The 27170-nt window shown below is 41.1% G+C and overlaps 2 protein-coding genes across 4 annotated transcripts; both read right to left on the reverse strand.

Annotated features, from left to right (window-relative positions):
* Positions 1-1554: 1554 nt before the first annotated feature.
* Positions 1555-16547, reverse strand: LOC134096249 (cryptochrome-2-like). Of its 2 annotated transcripts, none has more exons than XM_062550012.1 (12): positions 16265-16547; positions 15395-15503; positions 14897-15039; positions 12382-12566; positions 12033-12118; positions 11454-11609; positions 10818-11129; positions 8223-8374; positions 7265-7467; positions 5509-5592; positions 4920-5059; positions 1555-4719 (listed from the first exon to the last, which is right to left on the reverse strand). In XM_062550012.1, the coding sequence occupies exons 1-11, from the start codon at positions 16420-16422 to the stop codon at positions 4923-4925; spliced, it is 1725 nt and encodes a 574-aa protein (XP_062405996.1). In that variant the 5' UTR covers positions 16423-16547; the 3' UTR covers positions 1555-4719; positions 4920-4922. The 2 variants fall into 2 exon arrangements, with proteins under 2 accessions (XP_062405996.1, XP_062405997.1); XM_062550013.1 differs by having other exon boundaries at positions 11469-11609; positions 16265-16544.
* Positions 16548-22149: 5602 nt separating this feature from the next.
* On the reverse strand, positions 22150-25323 carry slc35c1 (solute carrier family 35 member C1). Of its 2 annotated transcripts, XM_062549640.1 has the most exons (3): positions 25225-25323; positions 23991-24505; positions 22150-23609 (listed from the first exon to the last, which is right to left on the reverse strand). In XM_062549640.1, the coding sequence occupies exons 2-3, from the start codon at positions 24472-24474 to the stop codon at positions 23035-23037; spliced, it is 1059 nt and encodes a 352-aa protein (XP_062405624.1). In that variant the 5' UTR covers positions 24475-24505; positions 25225-25323; the 3' UTR covers positions 22150-23034. The 2 variants fall into 2 exon arrangements, with proteins under 2 accessions (XP_062405624.1, XP_062405623.1); XM_062549639.1 differs by lacking the exon at positions 25225-25323 and having other exon boundaries at positions 23991-24663.
* Between the last annotated feature and the right edge of the window lie 1847 nt (positions 25324-27170).

Consider the following 27170-nt stretch of genomic DNA (forward strand, 5'->3'; position numbering starts at 1 on the left):
TAAAATCACAAGTAGGCAACTGAGATGTATGATATGTATAAGTGTGTGCAGGTGTGTGTACCATCTTCTTACATCCTGTTAAGAAAACACTCACATCGCAGCCATAATTGATTTCCCCTGATTATGATGAGGTAATGAAAAGACTTTGTTGACTGAACACCCATTAGTGCATGTGACCACACCCAGTCACTGTACTGTATGAGCAGCTGGGGTGAGTCAGTGCACCTGTCCTGCAGACAGTGATGACTACTGTACTTGGCAAGCATGGCTGCCTTCAAACGCACCGCACGCCTCTCAGAGCTGTTTTATGGTAGGCGATGATTTGGCAGAAATGGTCTTGACTTGACCATCCGATCCGTTCAAATGCACTGCTGTTAGAAATGTCTTGCAGTGAGAGTTTATGCGGCCTGCTGTGTGCATGCCAGTATTCTGATGGGCTCCATTAGCCCTCTGTGGCCTTTTTTCAGATCATGTGTCCAAAACATTTTCATTATATCACCCAGTGTTTCCCCTACAATGCATTCAGCAGTGGCGCAGCACCACGGCTGGATTTTCAGCACCACTGCAACATCTTCACTTGATCAGTAATGTCCCCACAATTAGGCCTACTTCCACATTCTAAAAGCACAACATTCAACATCAACGTTGAAATTGGGGTACTTGACAGACCCTGGCACCACTGCTGGAAAAAATTCTAAGGGAAACACTGTATCACCATTTCACTTATTTCACCCAAATAGACTTAATGGGGCGGGGAAACTTTGTTCCGTTATGAGTGTCTGTGCATTAAAGGGGAAAATGCACATCTCACTTTAAATGTCTCATTTCCCGATATGTGGGTCAGTTTGAAGGTTTTCAAGGTGTGCAGCAACTTGATGACATTGTAATATGATAACAAATGCATTTCAAAAAAATTGAGTGGACTGATATATTTAATTGTAATATTATAATTATTAATGATCAATATTATACTTTATATTGTATAGTTCGGAAGCATGGTCAAACTTTACAGAGTTGTGTGTTCATATGCCTGTAATGAAATGCATCTTCTGAAATGAGCTCAATAATCAGCTTAATCTGTATTTCTAAAAAAGTGCTGTAATGAGTAATGTATTAGGTAGGCCAACTGATCTATAATTTAAAATGTGCCTTAGAATTCATTTTAGGAGTCACAAGAGACTACAATATTAGAAAGCCATTTCCTAATAACTAGGCAGGTGGGCATTATTAATGACTAGCTGCATGGGAGGCAAATGTAACATGATTTGTGTTAATGTTAGAGGTCTCCATGGAAATTATTCTACTTACAGTAACTGATTTCATAATAAAAGGCAAACTCAGGCCACTAGTGCCCTCTTGTGGCCAACCCCAATCAAAACAATTTTGTGTGGATGTGCATTTGAGACCATTGATTTTCTGTCTGGTTGAACCCAAATAAACCTGTTAACAAAATTGACATTTCTCTGCAGGTTTGTCTGGGATAACCCAGACTACATTTTCTTCAAAATAACCTACAAGGTTTACAGTAAAAGATAGAACACATATAACAACAGGTGGCTTTGGAGGAAATTTAATTAGAGAGGAAAATATTTAACATTTTAACAAATGAAGTAGAAATGAAAACAAAATTATTATACATCATTACAAAATGAATGACCCAAACACAATGCAGTTAAGCATCTGGTTGACTTCATACAAAAAAGAAACATCTGATCTGAGAACAAATTCTGTTGAATTCATCTTGTTGTTTCAGTACCTCTTGGGTTACAATGTCATCATATGAGAACAAGTATTTAAAAAGACTTGCATATTCGTGCAGCGATTCACTTTCTGCTTATAAGATTTATTTCCTTGCCACTTTGTTAACAAGGAGCAATTGCAATTTGATACTAAAGGCAGAGAGAGGCCATAGCAACATTTTCTTTGACCAACAATGGAGTCTCTGAAGGGTCATGCTACCTCATCTCGAATGATGAGCACTACGCTGTTATAACCATGCTGGCTCTAAGTACGCCAAGACAAACCAGATAAAATATTCATGGCCACCCCACACCTCTCAGGGATACATATTAGGTTTGCATGCTGATGCAAGAATGTAGAGAGGGTTTTTTTTCAATAACAAATGTGTGCTACAGGTGAAAGCAGCCTAATCAGGCCCTCCTCAGACTGTACTGCTTACAAAGGGCAAGACGAAACCAAACACAAAGCAATGTGCACTGTGCTGGAGGCCTCGGCCTCACATACACTGGAATACAAAAACCTGAAATGATTCACCTTTAAATAGTTACTATTTACAAACATATTCTAGAGTCTACTTTCATAGAGCGTACTCTAGGAGTACAAATAAAAAGCTCTCCCTCACATATATTTTAGCTTAAAACACTCACACACACACACACACGCACACCACACACACACACACACCACACACACACACACACTGAATGAAACAATGATGTGCTGACGTTACTTCACAGTCAGTATTCCAAAGCTGCCATTCAACTGAAAACTAAAGCTGAAACCAGACACAATGCCAACCAGACAAGAGGCCTCGGAAATATCTCTGGGAAGGGCTACTGTTCCACTGTGGCTCAGTGTGATTTGCTGTGCAAAAAGCAGTTTTAGATTGGGGGGGGGGAGGGGGGGGGTGGTGTCAGTAAGACAAATCCTACATTCAGCAGGATCAACTAAAGTCTTTATCCTTAATTACAGAAGGTGAAAACCTCCATCGTATTTTTTTCCAGACAACTCTACACATGAAGATGAATAACTCTGGAAACTGGAACCCACACACGTGTCTGCTCCAACATTCGATGGCATCCATGTGAACAGGATGCATCAAAGTCCATCCAATTCCATCCATCAATATCTTTGGATTCTGGATTTGGAGACCTGCCTATTTCATGTCTAGTGTTAAGTGTATACATATGGACTTAAATCACTAATTGCCTGCCGAAGCATACAACTTTAATTGTAGCACATACACACACACACACGTACATGTAAAGTTGTGCCATGACGAACTGAGCCTCCCCAGAATGTTTTTAAGCATGACTTGGACATGGATGTTGAACTGCCTTAACATCACACATCTTTCCATATATCTGTATTGCTTACACATGCATTGACCTAAATGGACATTAGCTTGGGGGTCAAACAATGCGCAAACACTATAGCTACACCTGAGCACACACAATAATACACACACACATACACACACTTCATAAATTGAAAGGGACCCTTCCTTTGGCCTCTAAAGCATATAGCGGGAATCTGGAGTGTGAATGGACACACACACCAAGCAAATGATACTAAAATAGAATTACGAGCGCTCATCTGTTGCATTTTTTTTATCTGACAGTTCCTCATCGTTTAGGTAGGTTACACTTTTATAATTTAGCAGGCTATAATGTTCTTAACTGTAGGGGGTACAGACCAGTGGTTTTACATTGTATGTATTAAACATATTCATGCATATAATATCCAGCAGAGAGCCTTTAAAATATGACATTACTAAACAAAATAGGATCTCCTCACGAAAGCCGCTTGGAAAATAATAGATGGATTCATTCGTTGTACTTGTATTACTGTACTTAATAAAAATATAGGGAACATCCTAGTCAAACAAAGTAAACTGCATTACAATGGGTTTTTAAATGTCAGCATGCAACACCACCTCAAGAAATCCCCCTGCAGAGTACTCACTATGAGCTAGGTGATACACATGAACACAATTACGTAAACAACAGACAGTCCACGAAAAACAAAAACAGAAAACAAACACACTCTCTCTCTCTCTCGCTCTCTCTCGCTCTCTCTCGCTCTCTCACGCATGCTCTCTTGTTTTATGGCCCTTCTCCATGAGTGTGCAAAGACTGTTGTAAGGCACGGGTCTGGAGCTAAGAACGTGTCGGAAAGGTCGGGAAAGGTCAACCTAAGCTTAGTTTGGTTCTCATCATTCTCACCGCATACTTAAAGTAATCTGACATGCAAAAAGCTTCACACTATTACGTATGTACCTTCACTATAACGTTTGGCTTGCCCTTCCACCAGTCTCTACATCTGTGCAGTGCTGCATATAGTGTTTTTTTCTGCCTTTAGTTTATTACTTGAGATTTAAATATGACTTTTTTTTGTCCTTTTTCTCTGTGCTGATGTGTATTGGATATACCCTGGCCCCCCACCCTTATACATTCAGAGTGCAAAAGCCACAACTAACTTGGTCAACACCATCTGAAGTGGCTGTTAAGATGCATGGAATATGCGTCTGTGCAACGTACTGTCTAGGACTCTCTGTCGTTATCTCTCTAACATATAATAAAGAATGAGTACTAAAAAAAAAGTTTTCTAACTGATTCAGAAAACAACATATACAAGATTATCACAACACTCTAAGCCGAAGACTATAGAATACATATGTTGATACATATGTTAATACATATGTTTCTACAGCGATTGCTCTGAGCAATGGCTAACACAACAAAGTGAGTTAATCTGAATGACCAGCAGCAACCCATTGGATTGCAGAGTAAATACAATGGTGCAGATACCACACATTAAAAGTTAAAAGAAGTTATGGAAGGCTGCTTTTTGACAGGTAAGGTGCATCTTAACAAAATGTATCTCCCTTCATCTTGGGGAGCAGGAGAGCGTGACACTCCACCGCTCCAGTGATGAGCAGGGTGTACGAGGCCAGCATCTACAGCTCCTCCAAAGCAACTGGAAACACACAAGTTATCTTGGTTAAATTAGTCCGTTATCTTCTATTTGTTAGTGATGATGTACACAGCTAAATACTAATACATGTACGCATACAGTATTAGATTCAGAAGATGGTAGAGCAGTAAAATGTTTGGATTGTTTTTTTGTTTTTTTTGGTATGGTTTGTGAGGTAGGTGCAATAGGAAGGAGTACTGTACCTGTTAGTGTGTCACGGTTCTGTGGGGGTCTTTGTCCAGACTGCTGCATTGAAGCTTGGGCTCGACGCACCCCTGGGAACCCTGCAAGTCAAAGGGGCGTTCCCTCTTCCTGCGAGATGAAGCTGAACCGATTGAGCCATCTGCAAAACGTAAATGACCACTTAGATGCTGGTTCTTTCTGGACAAACCACCCTGTCTCCAAATAATACTCATGCAAACAGTACTTCAATTCATCTTCTCACTAACTTAGATTTTTTAAGTACATTTAATGTAAATCAACTCTGCATACAAAACTATAAAGACACCAACAGAGCTAAACACTAAGGCCAGCTTCCATTGAGCACGTGCAAGAATGTCTCCTGACGTAAAACTCTTTCATAAGGGGATGGTTATATATATAATGCACTTCATGCTCATGGCCACTAGATGGAGCTCTGTGCACGTTGTGCAGGATTATGTTGCCATGAGAAACCCTGTATGGCGCAGTTACAGCCTGAAAATGATCTGACCGGTAAATCTGGTTAGCTGGCAGCCCAGAGGGGAGCCAGAGCACACAACTTGCTTGTTTGTGTCTGAACAATGAACCCACCATTGGAGCCGGTGTGCGCTGTGGAGCCCGTGAGCACGGATGACTCAGCCTCCTCTGGTATAGGAGGGACCAGCGCTAGCAAACCTGAAGGAGAGAGACAACATCAGACAAACAGATGAGAAAAACAGAGAGAAAAAGACTCAGCTTCTCACTTCTACATGTCTGTATGAGAGATGCGAGAGCATATGTTTTTCAGACCGCAGCATGCAATAATGAATAAGCTGAAATATACATTTTATACATATCATTCCCAGTGCAATTCAGTTTAAAGGAGGCCAATGCGATTCCATGTGGATAGTTTACTACTGCAAGTGGACAGCTCTGTAAGTGTGCACTGGTCCAGAGGACATCAGACACCTGAAATGGATTATCCATTTCTAGGTCTTGGGCTCCTTGTTTCAAAAAGACAGAAAGCCTGCAGCAGCAGTAGCTGTCCCTCCTCCCCATTTCTAGAGAAGAGCTGGGTTGGTGGTGGTGGTGCTGGTGGTGTGTGTGTGTGGTGGGGCGGGGGGGGGGGGGTCAGGGTTGGAACAGCCTGACATGGTGAGCAGAGTAGCACCATCCTCTGGTGCCTTTGTTCTCCCGAGAGGCTCAGGTGGGTGAGGGACAGAAAGGGAGTGCCTCTTAAGGGAGGCTAAAGCTGGCCTATGGGAGTGTTAGGTAAGGGGAGCTTTCATAACCGCTCGGCACCGCCACCGCCACAGCCACAGCCACAGCCGGCTAAGCTGGGACAGGGGTGACACTAGAGCACTTAAGTGCCTGCCTGCCTGCCTCCCTCCATGGCCGGCGCTCAGCGAATGAAATGCACCCAGGTTTCCATTCCAAGATGGATCATGTCTCACCACCATTCTTGCAAGGGAATATGACATTCAGGGTGATTACTATTTCTGGTAGATTTCATTCCTCCCTGATGGGGACTGACAGTCAGGGGGGCATGCTGCTTTCACAGGACAGTTCAGGAGTTTTAAGACATCCCGGTTTGCCACTGGGTTTTACTTTAGCTTTATGAATATCAAATCCTAAACCATTTGATCATCCATCAAAATAAAGACTCATTAAACCTAAAACGTAAACCCTATTTACCTGTTTTGACAATATATTTTTGCAATGGTCACTTATAAACCACAAGCAATATTTAACTGTACATTTCACATTTATTTCATGCTCCTTGTCTAGCTGTTCCCAGTACAAAGGTTATCTCAGCACATGCAAATATGAAAATTCATGTTTCCTCAATTCTAATTAGCTGAGTGCACATGTTTTTTGTATTTTCCAGTTTGTAATATGAGACAATCCGACAGGGCCAGGGTCAAGGGTCGCTATATGCAAATCATGCCTCACACAAACATATTAGTGTGATACAGCTCTTGCCCTCGCTCAGTGTTTCAGGTTTCATGGATAAACCTCAAACTCAGACTTTGCATGCTCTGTGTGTGGAATGGCCAGGGTGTGCCTGGCTAAGGCTTCTACCAGAGAGGGTTAAAGCGGAGCGAGAGGCGCAAACGTTCGAACATTTCCGCTTTCTGTTTTCACAAAGGGGAGGGGGGCGAAATCCCCCTTTAAGCAGACCTAGAAAGTGACGTTACATTCTACATTACAACTAAACTGCTTGCCAATCTGACAGATCGATATCCCACTATGACGACTTTGTGACACGCCTCTTTAAGCAGACAGGAACTGTTCGAATTTTGCTTCCATAGAGATACATTATGTTGCTCTATCTTGTCAGTAATGAAGGATCTTTGCTTCTACTCACTCAGCCCCTTGTACTGCGAGAACTGCTGGTAGACCTGCTTCATCCTCTCGATGTTGAGGCGGCTGGTCTCTGCGTGTCTGACCATGGGTCTGGGGTAGTCCACCCCCACCACACACTTGCATTCCTTCTGCAGGCTCACGGGGGCGTTCCACGGCTCGTGGATGTAGCGGTTGGGATAGTCCTTCAGTATGGGGATGTATTTCCTTTATAGACACACAAATGCAAATATAGTGCAGTCAGAAAAAGAGTAAAATTCAAATCATTTAGATTCTTTTTTGGTACCTGCACCAGCTAGGACATAGCACATCAAAATAGCAGGAATTGGGTTACTTCAAAGAGGGCATAAATGCATGTTTGTGAATGTTTGCATACTATGCAACATATTGCATTGAAACATTACAACAAAATGCCTAGCCTGTTATTTTCCCTTCATGTTTTTCCCTGTTTTATAGTGCACAGTACTACTTACTGACTGCTTGAAATAGTTTATAGCTTTATTTTTCACTTTCTTCAGGTCATTTATCTTGACCTCAGTTTGACAAAAAAAAAAAAAAAAAACCCAAGCCGGAGATCAACATTTGTTTTGGACGCACACGGAGTGCAAATCACTTGTGCACAAAAGGAGCACAAACCATGACTCATATGAAGGTAGTCATTTCATACAGAGGACCCACAACACATTTACTGTCCTCGGTCTCTTTTTAGGTTTCAAAACACAAAACATCTAAACCGACAATGCACCCCTCTTGATAGCCTACCAAGATCATTTCACAAGAGCATGGCAAATTGTTTGTGTGTGTGTGTGTGTGTATGTGTGTGTGTGTGTATGCGCATGTGTCCATCTGTCAGTGTCTGTGTGTGTGTGTCCATGTGTGTGTGCATGTGTGCGTGGGAGACAGAGAGAGAGAGAGAGAGAGAGAGAGAGAGAGAGAGAGAGTGCAGGGAAGTCTGTATCTACCTGATGTAGTCTCCAGAGGGGTCTATTCTCCTGGCGAAGCCCACGGGGCAGTAGCAGTGGAAGAACTGCTGGAAGAAGGAGCTGCAGGAGAGCCACATCCAGCTGCCCGCGTTCACACTCCAGTCAGCGTCCAGCAGCATCTCCTCAAACACCTGCTCAGGGGAGGACAGCACACAACACAACACGTGACAGGGGGAAACAAAAGCAAAACCATGAGACCACAAGATATTGAATTGCAGCATTTTCCTATAACAATTTGTGAAGAGGAGACAGTTTAGGACAGTTAGTACAATTACACACACACACGTGACAGAAAGAAATTAAACTAAAACATTGAGTCCTCAGGACATTGAAGAGCTGCTAAAATGACATGACATGAACCTACAGTAAGAGATTAAAAAAGATCCTCCGAACAAACTCAATTATTGCTACAGTACATCAGGGTAATCCAAGCCAAGGTGAAATGAGTCGCTCTACTCTACTCTGCTCCAGGATGGAAAAATGAGTCACAAAATACCAATTTCTCAACGTCTCCATCTCCACCTTTGTCAGCACATGAAACATGGTGACGTTGAATGAAACCCTCCTCATTTATGTCACTTTGACACAGCAATCTGACTCTGGTACATTCAGAACGTACAGTATTCCAGTGGGTACATCCATTGCGGGCTCTTTTAATGCCACACTGTGATAAGTTCCTGCTTCCTGTCGAGGACTTTGTGCTCCTGCAGGGCTATAATACTGTGTGTTGCTGTTTTGGGGCCTGCACAGTGAATGCATTCAGAATGCATTCAAATTTAAAACTTGGGTTTACAATGGGTCTGTTTCACAGTCGTACGCATTTTTGTATTCAACCACAGAGAGATCAATCATTTGTTCTAAACCATGTGATACACATTTTGGCAGTCTTCTGAGTTAATTAGTAGCTCAACACTCACTTGTTAAAACTGGCAGTGATTTAATTTAGGAAATTAAAAGTCTGTTCGCTAGTCTACTTCTTTCCTTAAACATGGAAACCAGTCCATCAGCCATTACTTAATAAGCACTTCCATTGTTAGAATATAAGGCTGTCTTGTTACTTCAGTGGCTACCCCTGAAGTTTTCATAAAGTAATGGGTCCAAAATGGCAGTCCTTAGGTGGATCTAATGTGACCAAAGTGGGTTATTATTATCCCCACGTGTACCAAATGCCTTATACCATATCAATATCTACTATTCTCTCAAGGTCACTGAATGTAGTGTATTAGTGTATTAGCTGTAAAACGCAAACAACCTAAGAAAAATGTTGAATATCCTGACCTCCTCTCCGTCTCCTTTTTGATGCTTAACATTTCTGACATCTGTATTAGCCTCTAGTAGTGTTAAGATACCTTACAGCACAAAAGTAAGCCAAAGCAAATTCACATCTCAACACTATTTCTGGATATGTGTGATATGTAATAGGAGTATACCATTTCAAGGTTAACTTTTAAACATATTAACAATGCAATTTACAGTAAAACCTGTTGTGCCCAAAAAACATTGTGGCAAGGTTCTACAACTTTGCAACAGAGCTTCGGAAAAATGTAGCATTTATTTACTTCAGCAAAATAGGAAAGTCATATCAGTAAATGCTCTGTAGCTTCACTATCTGGTATGAGTTCACTGCAGTCACCTTACCTTTGTTTGTTAACTACAGTAGCCATAGCAGAGCTACAACTGACTGCATCAAAAGGACAGCTAACCAAGCTGTTCAAGACTAAACTACAGTATATATTTTAACACAATTTAATACAAAAAATGCTGTGAGATACAACTATTCTGCAACACTTTATTTGAAGGTATCTACATACGATTGACATGAGAGTCATGAACAGATGACACAACCCTAACCCTAACTCTAAATCTAACCCTAACCCTGACCTAGCCCTAACTTTAAAGAAGAACTATGCATGTTTGTTAGATTAATTTACATTAATTGATCAGCTTCGGAGTCATTGGAATGGTTATTTGACTTATTTCGGATTGAATGATGGCTGTCTCGCTTCCCTAGCGCCTGTGAGCGGAAGTTTTTGCCAAAGGCAAAATGACAGATTGAGGAGTGTTGTAAAATATACACGCTAAAGCTGTATGGGAAGCTCGCCAAAAAGAAGAAAGTAGAAATCGCCAAACCTGCATAGTTCCTCTTTAACTTGTCATAACAAACAAGACACTTAATGACAGAAGCATTATGTCAAACTTTTATGACTTGTTTATAATGTTTATGACACATTCATGACAGTATCATATCATTCTTCCGTAGATAGATACCTTCAAGAAAGTGTAACCAAATATTCACATTTTGATACGTTATTTTATCAACTTCATATTTCAACACTGATTGTCACTGTGCTTGTTTTATTTGAGTATCGTTTATGTCTGTGTTATAATCCTCTGGTTGCTTTATTGGACTGCTTTTTATTGCGCATCTTTTATTTATTGTACTTGTTATCCACTCCACATCATTGTAAATGAGGGCTTGCCATCATTGGCTTCTCAAGTTGAGATATAAATAATACATTATATAAATCGAAAATACCAAACGACAGATCCACAGATAACATGCTGTGCACTCACCTTCATGCCACTCTCCCAGCTGATCCAGAGGTCACCTCTGGTCAGAAAGCAGGCCACGGCGTGCCGGGCCAGGTGGTGGATCCAGCCCTCCTGCCGCAGTTGGGTCATGACGGCGTCGATCCACGGGAATCCCGTCCGTCCCTCGGCCCACTTGGCCAGCGCTTCCGGGTTCTTGTCCCAGGGGATCTGGATGCAGATGGGATTGCCCGTCATGCGGTCGAACGCAGGGTTGCGCGTGGCTACCGTGTAGAAGAACTCCCGCCACAGCAGCTGGGTGTAGAGGGACAGGGGGGGTTGGACCCGCCGGTGTGCCTGGTGGAGAGAAGAAGAACACAAACACATTTTGATTAGTTTGTTTGTTTGCTTTTTAATAGCTTACTTATGAGCTTATAGAACACTTTGTGTCCCCGTTAACTACAGTACATCCATGCTGCCATCTCAGGGAAGGCCAAATCCCCCCTCTTTAAACAAGCTTCTCTCTGTGCCCTTGAAGGCAACAAACAATCCACCAGGAATAAACATTCCAGCTCAATCAATTACTTTTCAAACTCAGCGATGTGCTGTAATGCAATGAACTGCTAAGTATCACAAAACCATGTCTTTTCCTTTGATCTTTTTACACAGAGGTTCTCTTACCACAGGCTTTCTCACCTTCATGTAGAGATCTCGGAGTTTGTAGTAGAGCGTTCGACAGGACAGACAGCCAAAGCGGAGGTAAGGACTCAAGCCTGAGGGACTTGCCATCAGGGAGCACAAAGTTATGCGAGGCCTCTCGTAGCTCGTCATCCATTCCTTCACGGAAACCAGAAACATACATTGATATATAGATTAAACAGTATAGCACAACATTTTTTTTCCCTCAGGGGTCATTGTGATCATGCCATGTCCATTACTTCTCTTACATAAATTACAGTTATGAGATCACATTATGAGACAAAGGTACTCAGTCAGAGGCTAAATGTGAGATGTATCTGCTGTTCTCTCTTTAACCAGACACCCATTTATTCATATATTCCAATTATATCGGTGAGCAGGTGCTGCTAGCTCTCTGAGTCTCCCTAACTGGCACGTGGGCTGCACATGCCTGTTATGAGCGCTGCTGCTGACTCACACAGCCCCTGTCTGTCACAGACACACTGGACTTTGCAGCTTAATGTGAGACATGAGCTGAGCACTCTGCTGCCTCTCGGCCGCTCCCTTTGACCCCTAACACACCTTCTCCGTGTGCCCGTTCAGCCGCTGCAGAGCCTCCGTCTCGCCTCCCTTCCACACTGCTTGGCTCTTGTCAGCCGTCTTGAAGCCTGTACAGAATCCATGGGGGAAAAGGGAAAGTCACTCAGAGTGCCAAAACAGTGACTGCAGAGCCACAACAACAGCAAGATTAAAATGCATGTCCTCGATATGCAGGACGGCACAGATTCTTGACATAGTTAGGATCGAAAAGGCTATGAAGATCTGAGTCCTGAGATAGGAAAGAAGGGTTGGAATACAGTTTAACTGCCAGTAGCCAGAGGTTTGTGAGAGGAGCAGATAGACAGAGAGCCGTAATCTCCCAGGTTCTCACCCAGCTCCTCCAGCGAGGGAACGCTGTAAAACTCGTCGTGGTTATCTGCAACCGGCGTCGTACAGCTGTCCATCTGGCTGGCAGATACAGTCGGCAGGGGTCTCTTGGGCAGCTCAAGCCGTTGAACAAGGGCCTGAAACCGTTTGAAGGACAGTGGGGGACTGTTGTTGTTCAGCTCGATGATCCTAGAGACAAATAAAAAAACCCGAAAAGATAAGCGCTAACTCAGTTCAGCAGGTCTGGTTATGGGGACAGGCCGATCTCTTGAAGAGCCAAGGTTATTTTCAAAGCATTTGGTTACTGCTGATGTGTTCAGTTAACTTGGCTCACTCCAGAAGATCTACCAAAACTCTCCGGACATGTACAGGGGACACAATAAACAGCTTACATTTGAGAACACACACAAGTAGCTGTAGAGAGCAGACAATGTTTTCATAGTTATATCACCATACTCAGAGAGGTTATAGTTGTATAACAATAGACAACTCATTCCTCTCAATTCATTTATATAATACTATAAATAAACAAATAAGTACAATACATAATATACATTAGTTAAATTCAGAAAATATTATTAGCATTAATTGCATTTCTTTATTTAGAGACATTGCTGAATATTCCCCTTTATTCTATCTTGCATTATTAACAGTGTGGTCACCCACAGCAACAGAAAAATGAAAACAATAACACTGCAAAAAATACTTGTCTATCTAAATAATATAAAATGATTAACACTTGGTTAGACATCAGTTTTGCAGTGAAGGTCTGGCCACTAGTCTATAATGTAGATTATCACTAATGCTGACTGTCTTTGTGTCTAAATGTCTAAACAATCCAGCTTAAAATGCTTAAACAATCCAGTTTAACTTTATAATGTTAAAATGTGCACTAGTACAATATACTATCACAAGCCTTCATCTACAATAGGCTTGCTAACATAGCCTGTAGACTGGAGAAAAAAGGGTGTGTGCGCCTATTCGACGTGCGTATGTGTTTACATAAATTCCGACAGGACAAGCAGCACATTCTCCCACACACACTCAGTCTGACTCGGCGAGCCCAGCACATGTCTACTACAGTGGAGTCGCCCAGCACATGTTCAGTAGTGTGACTGAGAGATGGCTGACACGGCCAGCAGGGGGCAGTGTGTCATGTGACGTCGACAGAGAACCTCGAGAGGCAGGATAGGACGAGGTGTTATCATGTGAGGCCTGGATGCAGACCATGGTTATCCGAGGGAGAACACCAGCGCGTCATCCTTGCATAGTCTTCAGCTCACATGCAGAGCATTACTAGCCTCAATGATATTTATATAACTGAAGGAAACTACACTATTATTTCTCACTACCCCTATAGGATTACATAAAGGAAGCTCGGAGGTGATCAGAAGGCTTTACACACAACAATGGCTTCAGAAATGGCTAACATAAGGTATTGAACATAAGCCTCTCGACTCCTCTAGAGACAGAATGACCTTCATCCGGCCAGGTAATTTTAGCTGGCAGCAGAAAATGGGATATGGCAGGTTGGTTTTGTGCAAGCATAATTGCAGAAACCGACAACAAAAAAGCTGTTTGAATGACAACCCATAACAAACTGTGCTGAACTGGGATGAGATAAGGATATGGCACACTCTCTCTGCGAGTCTAGTTTGGTTACAACCAAAGTTCTGAGCCTGACACTTTCTAGAAAGGAAATTGTTTGATGGAATCATGATACATACCCTGCAAGACACCTTGGATGTCACATTTATGCTAACCACCACCACAGCGGTCTATGAAGGACAACAAACATACATACAGCCTCTTGCAACACACTGATCATGACTTGAACATGTCTCATATACTGTATACAGCTCTGTTGCCAGACTGGCATCACTATTTTAAATCTTGACTGATGTGAGGGGCAAAGGTTGTTTAGCTTAAAATGTTCACCTAGACTCAAAGTGTTTTCTTCAAGAATTCACACATTACACTACCGAGGCATTTCCTGATCACTATGCAAAATGAAGGCACCAACAGGAATATTCATCCATTAAGCCAGTGGAAAAACACAGAACTGCCCTTATCAAGTGACCTTTCGCTGCCCGTCACCTCCAAATTGTTTAGCTTACAAACCGATCCCTCTGTACCTATGATGTCATTAAACACGATACCAGTGCTGTTGAAATCTGGCCCACGTGCGGAAACACACTATCTCACATCTGTATGCCCACACACATCACAACCAAACCATTTCCAAAGTCTTTCAGTGACATGCTGATAGCTGCCATTGCTATGAACTCCTGTAGTTCATGTTCAAGTTTATCTAGTGCACCTGACTAGGCAATGTGTCTAAAACCGGGCTAAACACATACTGACAAAGACCACCCCTGGAATGCACTTCTAAGTATCACTCAAGTAGGTCAAACTTGACATTCCTATCACCCTCTATTCTCTAATTCAACACAACAGGACAGGGGAAAGGTTTAAAAAGAATAAACATCAGCAGATATTGGATGTACAGTATATCTGACCTGTCCAAGTTGTAGAGGGTGTGTGAGTTTTTCACTCTGGTCTCCACTCCAAAATTCCGAGCCATCTTGATGATAGCAGCATCCCGTTCCTTCCCATAAGGCTCGGAGTCGTACTCAAAGGTCAGACGGTTGACGTTCCACTCCTAGAGGTCACATTTTGGATTCAGAAAAAAGGATAATGAGGCACTAAGTCACATGGTTCAGTAATATCCACTTCAATACCGTTACTCTCCAAATGGGGGTTAGGGTCAAGGATCAGCAGTCTGCTGATTCCAATCCTAGACACCCCACTCAGTAATCTATAGCAGATTTTGGACGGCATCAACAGCTTCAATGAAAACTGGGTCAAATTCAAGCAACATCACAGGACCATCATCTAATATGCAGAACACCTCTCCAATACATAACAGCATATCCTGTCAGGAAGTTTATTATCAGAAATGTGCATGTATGTGAAACGTCAGATTGTGTGTGAATTGAAATGAAACAAATAAGCACCTTGAATAGACGTGGGAATACATCTGTTGGCTGTCCCCGGACCACAAAAAGCCTTGAATTCAATTGTCGAAGACTAGCGTCCAGATTCTCCAAAGACTCAAGTAAAAACCTATGGGGTGGAAAAGAAATGAGATTTCACCATTATTTTGATAGAAAGTATCGTGATGTTAATTAACACTTAAATTAATTGTTCATTAAAATATGCGGCCAAACAGACAGTGTTTTCATCAGTAAGCCAGCAGTCTAATGAGAAACCATTCCATAATTTAAATTACTATTCAATTAGAGTAGAAACATGACACAGTTGCTGATAATGGGAAACAGACATGAAACCTTTATTTTGATGCAAACCCTATGTTCATGTGCTGTTACGAAATGCAAGTCATAGCGTGCACTTTTGCCCTACGCTCACGTGCTAACTGCCAAGCGGTTGTTGTCTACAATGCGGATTTGGCAAAATATGGCTGATTTCACTATGTAGAACTCTGAGACGCTTCTATGCAGCCCGTGTAATAGCCTACACAATTGCCTACTGCCTTCTGCACATAAGAGCAAGTTTCTAGGGAAGACTTTACGCGAAGCAATGACAGTAGATTCAGTAGGCTAGCCTACTTTGGGCGTTTGCATAGCATAGCTTTTCTGTAGGCTACTCTTTTGGTACATGCTATGTAGGTAGGGGCTATTCATAAATGTAGCCTACAAATAGGAATATTATTACTTTCACAAATAGCAACAGTTGGCGGCTTGCTGACATAGGCTATTACAAAACCTGATCGTCGGCTGCATAATGCTCAGGTCCTTGAAACAAATGTTAAGCTACAGTTTGAACTGTATTTAACTGACAAATGTTCAAAGAATTTGAAGACAAACCTCCATCTGTTAAATCCCACGTTAGCCGACCCAGCAAACCAAGGATCCAGCACATAAACGCAACGTACAGTGTCCGCACCATCCAACGCCTCTTGGAGAGCCGGATTATCGTGAAGCCTCAAGCCTTTCCGAAACCAATGCACTGAATTGACAACCATGATTGTTAAAAACTCGAATTAAAAACGGAGCAAATTATACAAACTTCTGTCAAAAGTATTGTCATGTCTGTTATGCGGCCAGTCTTGCACGTCCCGCCTTCGTAGTGTGCATGACACATTCGTCGACACTGGACATGTTCTAGTTCATTGGCTAGAGGAAAGGGTCAGACCGCGCCCATCTTCACGCGGATTGGTTATTTTGCACGTGTAGACAACGCCCCGTCACGTTTTCGTGGTGTGTTTTCAATACCGATATGTGACTACAAGCGTGGAATAGCCTACTTGAAGTTATTCCTCAATACATTAGGTCTAGTTTTCTGTCCGTCGTTTATTCTGACTTGCTTTGATGGGAAGGCATTGCTGTAGATTAAGATCCCCTTATTCCTTATCCGTTTTAAAAACATGTAGTTAGGCCTATTATTATTTGGCAATTATCGTAGCCTTTCCAAAACTACTAAGGAAAACTTGCTATTTCCGATGATTTTCTGCTCTCTGGTTCAATTTCAAGACGCTGCTTAGTTATCTAAGTTTGATGTTGCAATCGGGCGTAGAGAGGCGTACTGTGGGAAAAAAAACCTATCTCGTGCTGTGACACCGGATATTTTATATAAGAGCAGCTACATCATCGTTGTTTTATAAGCCATTAAAGCCAGCCAGGTCCAAGGACCTGAATGAACGGCACAACACGAGATAATTAAAACATTAAATAGATTTTAGCATATCTAAGATGCATACTGTTATTTAGACCTGTGTTATTGATTAGTGTATGAAAAGGCGGGGGGCAATGTAGTCGAGTCTAGTCTTTATTTATTTATTTATTTATTTGTTTTAAAGTGATTTAGGCTACTTGGATTTAATAATTGATAACAAAAAAAGTTCTATGGATGTTTTGAGTTGCCGAGGTATGTTGTCCATAATTCTGAGCAATTCCAAAACACGTCATGTAATACTGACCCTAGCCAAGAACTAACTTCAAGGGTACCAGGCTAAAACTAGAAAAGCCTATGTAATAGGCGTACATGCCCATTGCATAGAAATAGTTTTGAGTGTTGTGTTGTGTTGTGTTTTTTTTTTTTTACTAGAAACATCTTGAAACAACCTACAGGGAATTTATCAGGGACGTACGTATCTCAAAGCTGCTCTGGGCTAATCCACTGGCACCATCTAGCGGTTTTGGGTTGAACTGTTCGGTGACGTACTTTAGATTGGGTCAGTTGTACAGTACATAACCACACCACACATATCCAAATCTTGTACAAGGCTATAAAATAGTAGGTTTAACTCAGATTACAATCAAATAATAGTCCAACCTGGGCTGTCATGGGTAGATGATTAGATGACACATTATGACAATTTACAAGATACAACTTTAAATTGACTCAATGATAAAGACAACAAACGATAGGCTTATTTTTACAGTGCCTATAGCCTTGAAAATCATCATACCCCTTTGAAATAGTTACTTTATTTGTCTTGAAATCCTGAAATCCATTTTAAAAACTGAGTTTAAAAACCCTGTGTTCCAATTGTATTTACAAATTCAGCTGAACAACATCAAAATAATGAAGAAAAAAAGGCAACAGTTCAATCTTCGCCTCCAAAAAGTTCAATCTTAGTCTCATCTGACCATAAAACATTTCCACATGGTAGCAGAATATTAAAGATGTGTTTTTGCACTGAACTCCAAGCGCTATGTTTGGCGAAAACCAAACACAGTACACCACACAAAACACACCATACTATGAAGCATGGTGGGGGCAACATTATGTTGTAGGGATGTTTCTCTTCAGCGGGGACTGGGCAATTGGTCAGGATAGAAGGGAAAATTATGGAAGCATAAGAGTTCCAAAATTCAAATGAGAATGCATTCTGCAATATGCAATTCTAAAAGACATTACATTATGCAATTGCTAATTCATTATGCAATTTAATATTACAATTTGCAATACTTTCTTTCAAAATGCATTTTAATATACGAAGTGGCAATGCAATCATCAAATCAATTTGATGTATTTTGGTTAAACATTTTAAAAGACATGGATTGAATTGCATTCCATTTTGCCATGGTACTTTAGTCTCAAAATTCAAATGGCAATTCATTTTGCATTTCAATTTTCAATATTCAGTTTCATCATTTAATTGTCAATTACTTTTGCAATTTAATGTTCAAAATTCAATGTAGAATTTAATTATTTTTTATTTTTTAAATTTTTTTAATTGTTTTTTGAAAAAGTTTTTAAAAAAAATATTGAAAACATTTTGAATATTTTTTGGCAAAAAGTTTTGCCCGGTTTGCAGAAATAGCGCCCCCGTTATTGCATAGCACTTTGTCACGCTCTTTGTGTCTCAAAATTCAAATGGCAATGGCAAACGCGATTCCAAAACACATTGCAGTCAGTCTCCCATCACCCATGGCGGGAACTACGTCACGTCCGTGTTTATCTCGCATTGGTCAGTCTTCTCTTTAAGGCGGGTCTTGGGCAGGGCGGGTGACGGTCTCCAGGTAGAGAGGAGAACGCGAAAGAGAAATTGGCGCTGACAGTAGCCTACTGTTGGAGGTGATGGACAAAAACAGTCGCTCAGCTACTGAGGGAGGCAGGCGTGTGTGTTTGTGCGTGCGGAGACCTTGATCCGACCGTACGCCACCCCCTCCAGGAGCGTGTATCAGGGTGAAGCGTGAAAAATAGCACACAGGTAGCCAGGGGGGGAGCTGAGGGAGCTGGCAGCCCAGGGCCTTGGAGCTCATATCTGGGTGGAGCGTTTGCTCCTCTCAGCCGGAGGACTGCTCCAGATTAACGACCATAGACAGTAAGATAGGCTACTGACAGGGCTAACACAGGGCTACTAACAGGGCAGGGCTGTTAATGATGACAGGGCTACATCGTTTCATTCACACTCACAGGCACCTGGTCTGACCACGACCGTCCAGCTGCAGCCTGCACTGTCAGACCGGTCAGACCCCGTGCACAAAGCCTTCGAGGCTTTGCCCCTGCACGGTCAGATGTCACGTCCTGAGATATCGATGGCTTTGCCCCAAACGAGGAACGTGCATCGTTCTTTTCACAAATACACCATATTTTTAAGCAAATAAAGTTGTTTACTTAAGATTACTCAGCGATTTATCAACGTTTGGTCCGCGAAAATATTCTCGCTGCACCGGTAGGGACTCGGTTGCGAGACTCGGTGAGACGTGATCCCATCCCACTTGTTGTTTGTACTAACATCCAAAACTATAACTGAAAAACGTCGACATTGACGAATGTAATACATTTGTGCTACGTTATAAAAATAAAACGTAGACACTGATTAAAAGATGCACGTAGTTCCCGCCATGGGTGATGGGAGACTGACAGATTGCAATGTGTTTTGGAATCGCGTTTGCCATTGCCATTTGAATTTTGAGACACAAAGAGCGTGACAAAGTGCTATGCAATAACGGGGGCGCTATTTCTGCAAACCGGGCAAAACTTTTTGCCAAAAAATATTCAAAATGTTTTCAATATTTTTTTAAAAAACTTTTTCAAAAAACAATTAATTTTTTTTTAAAAATAAAAAATAATTAAATTCTACATTGAATTTTGAACATTAAATTGCAAAAGTAATTGACAATTAAATGATGAAACTGAATATTGAAAATTGAAATGCAAAATGAATTGCCATTTGAATTTTGAGACTAAAGTACCATGGCAAAATGGAATGCAATTCAATCCATGTCTTTTAAAATGTTTAACCAAAATACATCAAATTGATTTGATGATTGCATTGCCACTTTGCATATTAAAATGCATTTTGAAAGAAAGTATTGTAAATTGTAATATTAAATTGCATAATGAATTAGCAATTGCATAATGTAATGTCTTTTAGAATTGCATATTGCAGAATGCATTCTCATTTGAATTTTGGAATTCATATGCTTCCATAGAAAATGGATGCTGCTAAGTACACCCAAATTCTTGAGGAAAACCTGCGTCCCTCTGCTAGACAGCTGAAGATGGGCAGGTCATTCACCTTCCAACACGACAATGATCCTAAACATACTGCCAAAAGAAGAAAGCAGTGGCCTAAGGATAGGAAGGTGAATGTCACTGAGTGGCCAAGTCAGAGCCCTGACTTAAATCCTATAGAATTCTGTGGATTGACTTGGAGAGAGCAGTCCATCGCCGTTCCCCACAGAATTTGACTGAATTCAAACAATTCTGCAAGGAAGATTGGGCAAGTATACCCATAGGTGTGCAAAGCTAATAGAGACATATATCCAAACAGATTGATGGCTGTATTTAAAGCAAAATGAAGCTCTACAAAGTATATTAAGTCTGGGGTATGATGACTTTCCAACCCTGTTATTCTATTTTTAAATTAATTTTCAGAACTGTTGCCTTTTTCCATTATTTTGATGTTGTGCAGCTAAATTTGTAAATAAAAAGTCTTTGGTTTTGATTTCACCCCTCTATTTCAGAGGGGTATGATGTGATCAAACAAAGATAGTGTTCCACTTCAAGACTGACGGGTGTCTGCAGCCTATGATCACATGAAGATATTTTGGTAACACATTGATTTAACAATTATACAATCATGACTGTATGTACACAGATGTATGTCAAATATGATATAGTTTAAGTCATTATAGCTTGAAATACAGGATTATACAGCTTCTTTTAGGACGATAACGTGTCACTGTTGTCATCATTGGCAACATAATTAAGTGGTGAATGAAGCTTTATGCATGGTGATATATTTCTAAGCTGTAAGGACTTATGCTACAACATCATATGCAGTCATAGCTACACTATATTGGCAAAGGTTTTGGGTCACCTGCCTTGACTCGCATATGAATTAATTCAAGTGACATCCCATTCTCAATCCAGGGTTTAATATGATGTCGGTCCACCCTTTGCAGTTAACTTAAACTCTTCTTTCAAGGCTTTCCACAAGATTTAGGAGTATGTTAATGGGAATTTTGGACCATTCTTCCAGAAGTGCATTTGTGAGGTCACACACTGATGTTGAATGAGGAGGCCGGCTCTCAGTCTCCGCTCTAATTCATCCCAAAGGTGTTCTATTGGGTTGAGGTCAGGACTTTGTGTGCAGGCCAGTCAAATTCATCTACACCAATCTCTGTCATGTCTTTATGGACCTCACCTTGCATTGTACACTGGTGCAGTCATGTTGGAACAGGAAGGGGCCATCCCTGAGCGGGGCTTGGCCCCTTACTTCCAGTGACAGGAACTCTAAATGCTTCAGCATCAATCAAGAGACTTTGGACAATTCCATGCTTCCAACTTTGTGGGAACAGTTTGGGGATGGCCACTTCCTGTTCCAACATGACTGTGCACCAGTGTACACAGCAAGATCTGTAAAGACATGGATGAGAGAATTTGGTATGGATGAACTTGACTGGCCTGCACAGTCCTGACCTCAACCCTCAGCCAGTCTCCTCGTCCAACATCAGTAGCCTACTGTATGTGACCTCACAAATGCGCTTCTGGAGGAATGGTCGAAAAATCCCATAACACTCTTAAACCTTGTGGAAAACCTTTCTCGAAGAGTTGAAGTTGTTAGCTGCAAAGGGTGGACCAACATCATATTACACCATATGGATTACGAATGGGAAGTCACTTAAGTTCATGTGTGAAAATATGTTTAAACTCCGGTGTATTAGCCTAGAAATCTAGACACTGAAGTTTAAATTAGTGCATGGGGTAAAAAACACATCCTTGAGAAAATAAAAAGCATATCATCTGTGTCATTTTATTACCTTATACTTCATCAATCAGTCATGACTGACTATAGGGTGTTTCAATTGCTTCATTAAAGTGTTCAACATGTCCTCAAAGTGAGATGTTTACATGGGTTTAGTTAATCCCATGAATATAACTGTCTAGGCAACAGAGAAAAAAAGTCATAACAACAGGCTTACATAAGTTTGGAGACAGATGGAGAGAAAGAAAGTACAAAAAGAATGGAAAAAGGTTCGCACACTTGAAATCCTTCTTGTTAGTTTTATTTTCTCTTTAGCACAGAGTGACGTTTCGACCATGTGGTCTTCTTCAGATTACAATCTTCAAGTGTGCGAACCTTTTTCCATTTTTTATGATTTACCCTTTTTCTGCACCTTGACCTGGGATGTGCACACACTTTTTCACTATAAGAGAAAGAAAGTACAAACAGATATATAACAGCAAAACATAAAAGATATAACAAATCTGTGTTGCTAACAAAAAAATAACAAACAAGCACTCTTCAGACATGATTAAACCAATCACCAGTTAAATAGATGATATACAAAACTCAGCTTTACAGAAGTAAAGCAATATGCCATCATTTACACAGTATAATTTCATTGTGATTTTAATGTTTCCCAAGATTCTAAGTAATTGTATGTATAAAAACAATCAGTAGTTTCTGGCATCTTTTAAGGTTAAACTGACAAAAAAAGGACACGTAACCCAAAATGCATTATTTTCTTGCCTACAAATGATGACCTGATGACAAAATAGATGTGCAAATTTTTTACATCGTCTGATGTTACGGTTTTCCACAAAAATAAAATATAATATAACAATTGGTCTTTATTTCATTGGTCTTCTACTGGGCAGTAATGTGCCCAAAGCCCTATACCTCTGGATGATCTTTGGGTTGAAGATCCTTTGTTACAGTTACTTGAGGAATCGCAGCTGGAGCCTTCTTCATCTCCATGCCCTTAACCCATGTGTAGCCAGAGGAGCCCCCGAGCACCATCATATTGCTGGTCCACCATAAGCCAGACTTGCTAGAGTGATTGTACATCACTGCCAGTAGTGTCTGTGCGCAGGCCTTGGCAGTGCCAGACACGTTGTGAGTCAGAGGGCTAGTGAATTTAATCTGCAGGCCAGTGACGTAGCCAATGGCAAAGCCAAACACTCCTCCGATGCCCATCATAGTCCAGAACTGTGGGTCACCCAACCGGTTAAAGCTCAGGATACTTCCCAGTTCACCAAATATGATAATGAGCGGTAAAAAGAGAACACATGCATTCAGGTTGTTGTAATAGGATAGTTTCCAGATGCTGCCATCTACTGCTGGCATAACCTTCTTGGTATAGATGGCATTGAGAGAAACACAAGCGCTGGCCAAGACTCCAAAGATGACTCCTGTCCAGGACAGTGAACCAGCAACACCCTCTTGATCAACACCAAGCCAGAATCCCCCTGAAAAGGAGAGATGATTGACATTTTTAAAATTTAAGACACTTTTATTGCAAGAAGTAGAATAAGAATAAAAAGGAAAACCTTCATTAAATCAATTACACATCATGCTGGCTACACAAGACTTACAGTATAAAGGGGTCAGCAGGTAATTTGCCACCGGTTTTAGGTTACAGGAAAGAGCATTAATGTACAATGGAAACATGTAGGCTACACACTAGCATAAGGGCAGCTTCCACAAGTCTGAAGCATGACATGCTTGGCTAAGGTTTCACTCTATCAAAGTGCTCTCACATGTCACAAACGTTGGTTTGGATAAACCTGCTAAATCAATGGACACAGGTTATCACAATAATCCATTTAAAATGTGATAGTGATACTTACCTAATATAACCCCACAACACAAGAGGGCGTTTAGAGATGTGGTTTGCTTAATAATTGTGTATGAGAAAATAACGTTGAAAACTGTGCTGAGCGAGCGTCCAACGGTGTAGAAGGCGACTCCAACATATTTCAAGCAAAGGTTGTTGAAAGTAATCATCCCAATGAACACAATGGAGAGAGGTAGGACTTCTCGGGACACTTTGAGGTCAAACCTCATAGAGGGAAAGTCAATTTTGCCGGGGAACAGTGTAGATAAGAAATACATAAGTCGACAGAGTCCCACGCTCACCAGGCACTGGAAGAATGTGATGAATAGTGGTGCATCCAGATCTTTGTTTTCGAGCAGGTAGTTATTTAGGAAAACCATCGTGATGGAAATAAACCAGTAAAGTGTCACCACAAGAGCTATTTTGATGGACCTCATAATAAAACTCTCGCCCGTCCCACCGTTGTCCATGGAATCCGTTGAACCAACAAGCGCCATCCTTAATATTTTCGAGCGCTTCAATTGAGACCTGTTCATATTTGCAAAACAGCAACACAACCATAAGTTACAATAGACGAGTGTACATTACATTGTAACCGTACACTCCACCGTTACATCAACCTATCAGATACATGTAGTGCATTAGAAACAACAAAGCAAACTCTCTTCCTTTTCACATGACCACTTCCTGGTCGAAACAGACAACTCTTAAAGGACCAGCACGTTTAATGAAACATGTCAGACGAGTCCGTTTGCAACTTCCAATGTGGTGTACACTGCATTCGCTTATCTATGGATAATGTTAGGCAATTTAAAAAACAAATTATGGGGAGAAATCATAGGCCTACATTAGCCTACAAAATCTCTCATAGCCTAGGCTACAGGTTAGGCTATAGGCTACACCTTGTTATTGCTATGCTTCATTTAATCTCGCAATACGCAACATTTTAGGCTGTTGATCAGTTTAAAGACAAGCTTTAAAAGCGTCAAACAGATAACAAATGTCAAAAAAACCTACAGCCTGTTGCACCACGTAGGCAATCCTACTGAAACAAGAGAAAGAGTAAGAGTAGTCAGCCTACTAAAACCTTTTATCTTTTGACAGGCAAGTTGAAAGACGGCAGCTTCTTCTTCCTGTTATTACTTTCAATTTATATTTTTCTGAACACACATTATGCAAATAGTGTAGCCTAGTCCTAAGCTTGGTGTCGGTGTTTTATTTAGATATGCGTAATAGCAATGTTTTACCTTGATGTTCAGACGCTGTCTTCAACTTGTCATTACAGTTTTGCACGCGCTGATGTTCACGCCTGGTTTGAAAACCTGTTGGTGAGGTGGATCTTGCTTTTCCTGACAAGTCTCTTGACTGCAGTCACACAGCCATTGGCTATCTTTGAAGGTATGCCTATTATCTGAAACACCTGACATTAAAACAATTTTATTACATTTGATTGGCTCATAGAACTGGCGACGCTGTATAGGCCTAAATCACTCGTCTTTTTGGCTGTGAAGTGTTTTTTTTTTTTTTTTTTAACATTTTCTGTTCGGGTATAGCTCATGATGGGCTATCCATCATTTATTTTCGGTGGGAATGGTAGTTGAAGATTGTACACTTGCATACTTTTAGACTGAAGCTATTTAAAGATTAAATGTGTTTGTGGGTAATCAGGACACTCTCTGAAAATGTGACTCAGAGTGCTGTGTGTGTTTGTCTTACATGTAGCCTATGGGATAATGTGTAGGTCTAAACCTGTTGATCTGTGGTATGGTATCTCGTCTTGCAGATCCATTAATATTAGAGATTCACCATCACAATGAACCACAATGAGTTTGATTCTTAAGATGGGCTCTGTGGGCATTCTTACCGGTATACGCTGTGCGAATACGCCGCTCTGTCTGGCACCTGGCTATTTTGTGTCAGTTTAATTATTTGCTTTTTGTATCTTTTTCTTATTATTGTTTTATTATTTTGATTATTGTTGTTATATGTTTTGTGACTCAGGGCATTGCAGTAAAAGAGCTTGATGCTCAGTCAATTTTCCCTGAATAAAAACGGTTGATGATGATACTCTCAACATGCAGGCAAAACAACAACATACTTAAGGACAGACCTTTTTTGCCTAGTGTGTGTGTGTGTGTGTGTGTGTGTGTGTGTGTGTGTGTGTGTGTGTGTGTGTGTGTGTGTGTGTGTGTGTGTGTGTGTGTGTAAGAGAGAGAGAGAGAGAGAGAGAGAGAGAGAGAGAGAACTTCTTCTTCTTCTTTGTCTTTGACTATCTCTGCACTTGAAGATCAGGGAACCATTGGTGCTAGGGTGGATGGACGAGGCCATTGCCTCTCACTATCATTCTCAGTCTTCTTGATAGTAATTTTCAAGTAATCTCATGTTGAAGGACACATAACAGTAACAAAAGGACATAAACCATATACAAATCATAAGGTCCTATTCCAATGCTCTCACTCTTTACAACAACAGGAGACAAGCCTTTAGCCTTGCTTGCCACTCATCGTTTGGCCTTCCACTTTTACACTCCAGTTCCAGTGCATGCAGGGAGCAAGAGAGAGAGTGGAAGAGATAAGACGTTTTAATGTGCTAAACTTACAGCTGCTTATACATATCTGTTTGACAGTTTTGATTTCAGACATACAGGAAAGGTGTTGAATTCCTTCTGCTGTAGGGGACAGCAGATTTCAGCAGAAATCAGTCTGAAAAATATTTATAAACAGAAGTGGCAGAAAGTTATATGGAATTGATTTCTGAAATGGATGGAATCACCTCACCATCAATGAAATGAGTCTTTAATGAGTATTAAAGAAGCATGTGTGTGTTCATGGTCCACTGTCTTGGGTGAATGCTGTCTCATTAATTGCCACTGAATGGAATACCTGGTATTATTGCACAGTATGTGGTGGGGCAGGCTGTGAAGTTACTTTTTTGTCATACCCCTTTAGTGCAATTTTATCATTAGCGAAACGTTCATTGAAACATTGAAAAGTCATTTCCTGTCATTGTAGACTGCACACAGTGTGTGTTTACAGCAGGTGGTGCCTCAGGGGTGAGCCTGGTCTTGGACCAGACTGGCAGTAGAAGGGGAGGTGTTTTCCCTTGTGTCAACATTATTTTCATGAGTCATTGATTGGCCATTGCTGCTTATAAGAAGGTGAGGTATTAGAAGCAGGAAAGTCTTGTTTGCCAA

Source organism: Sardina pilchardus, chromosome 11 (genome assembly GCF_963854185.1).
Source record: "Sardina pilchardus chromosome 11, fSarPil1.1, whole genome shotgun sequence".
Taxonomy (NCBI): domain Eukaryota; kingdom Metazoa; phylum Chordata; class Actinopteri; order Clupeiformes; family Clupeidae; genus Sardina; species Sardina pilchardus.

Coding starts and splice junctions, on each gene's coding strand:
- LOC134096249 (XM_062550012.1), bottom strand. CDS start 16,422: ATGGTTGTCAATTCAGTGCATTGGTTTCGGAAAGGCTTGAGGCTTCAC. Junction 7,468..8,222: donor CCCTCTGGAGACTACATCAG/GTAGATACAGAC, acceptor GTGTCTATAAAG/GAAATACATCCCCATACTGA. Junction 5,593..7,264: donor CTCGCAGTACAAGGGGCTGA/GTGAGTAGAAGC, acceptor TCTCTCCTTCAG/GTTTGCTAGCGCTGGTCCCT.
- slc35c1 (XM_062549639.1), bottom strand. CDS start 24,513: ATGAACAGGTCTCAATTGAAGCGCTCGAAAATATTAAGGATGGCGCTT. Junction 23,610..23,990: donor GTGTTGTGGGGTTATATTAG/GTAAGTATCACT, acceptor TCTCCTTTTCAG/GGGGATTCTGGCTTGGTGTT.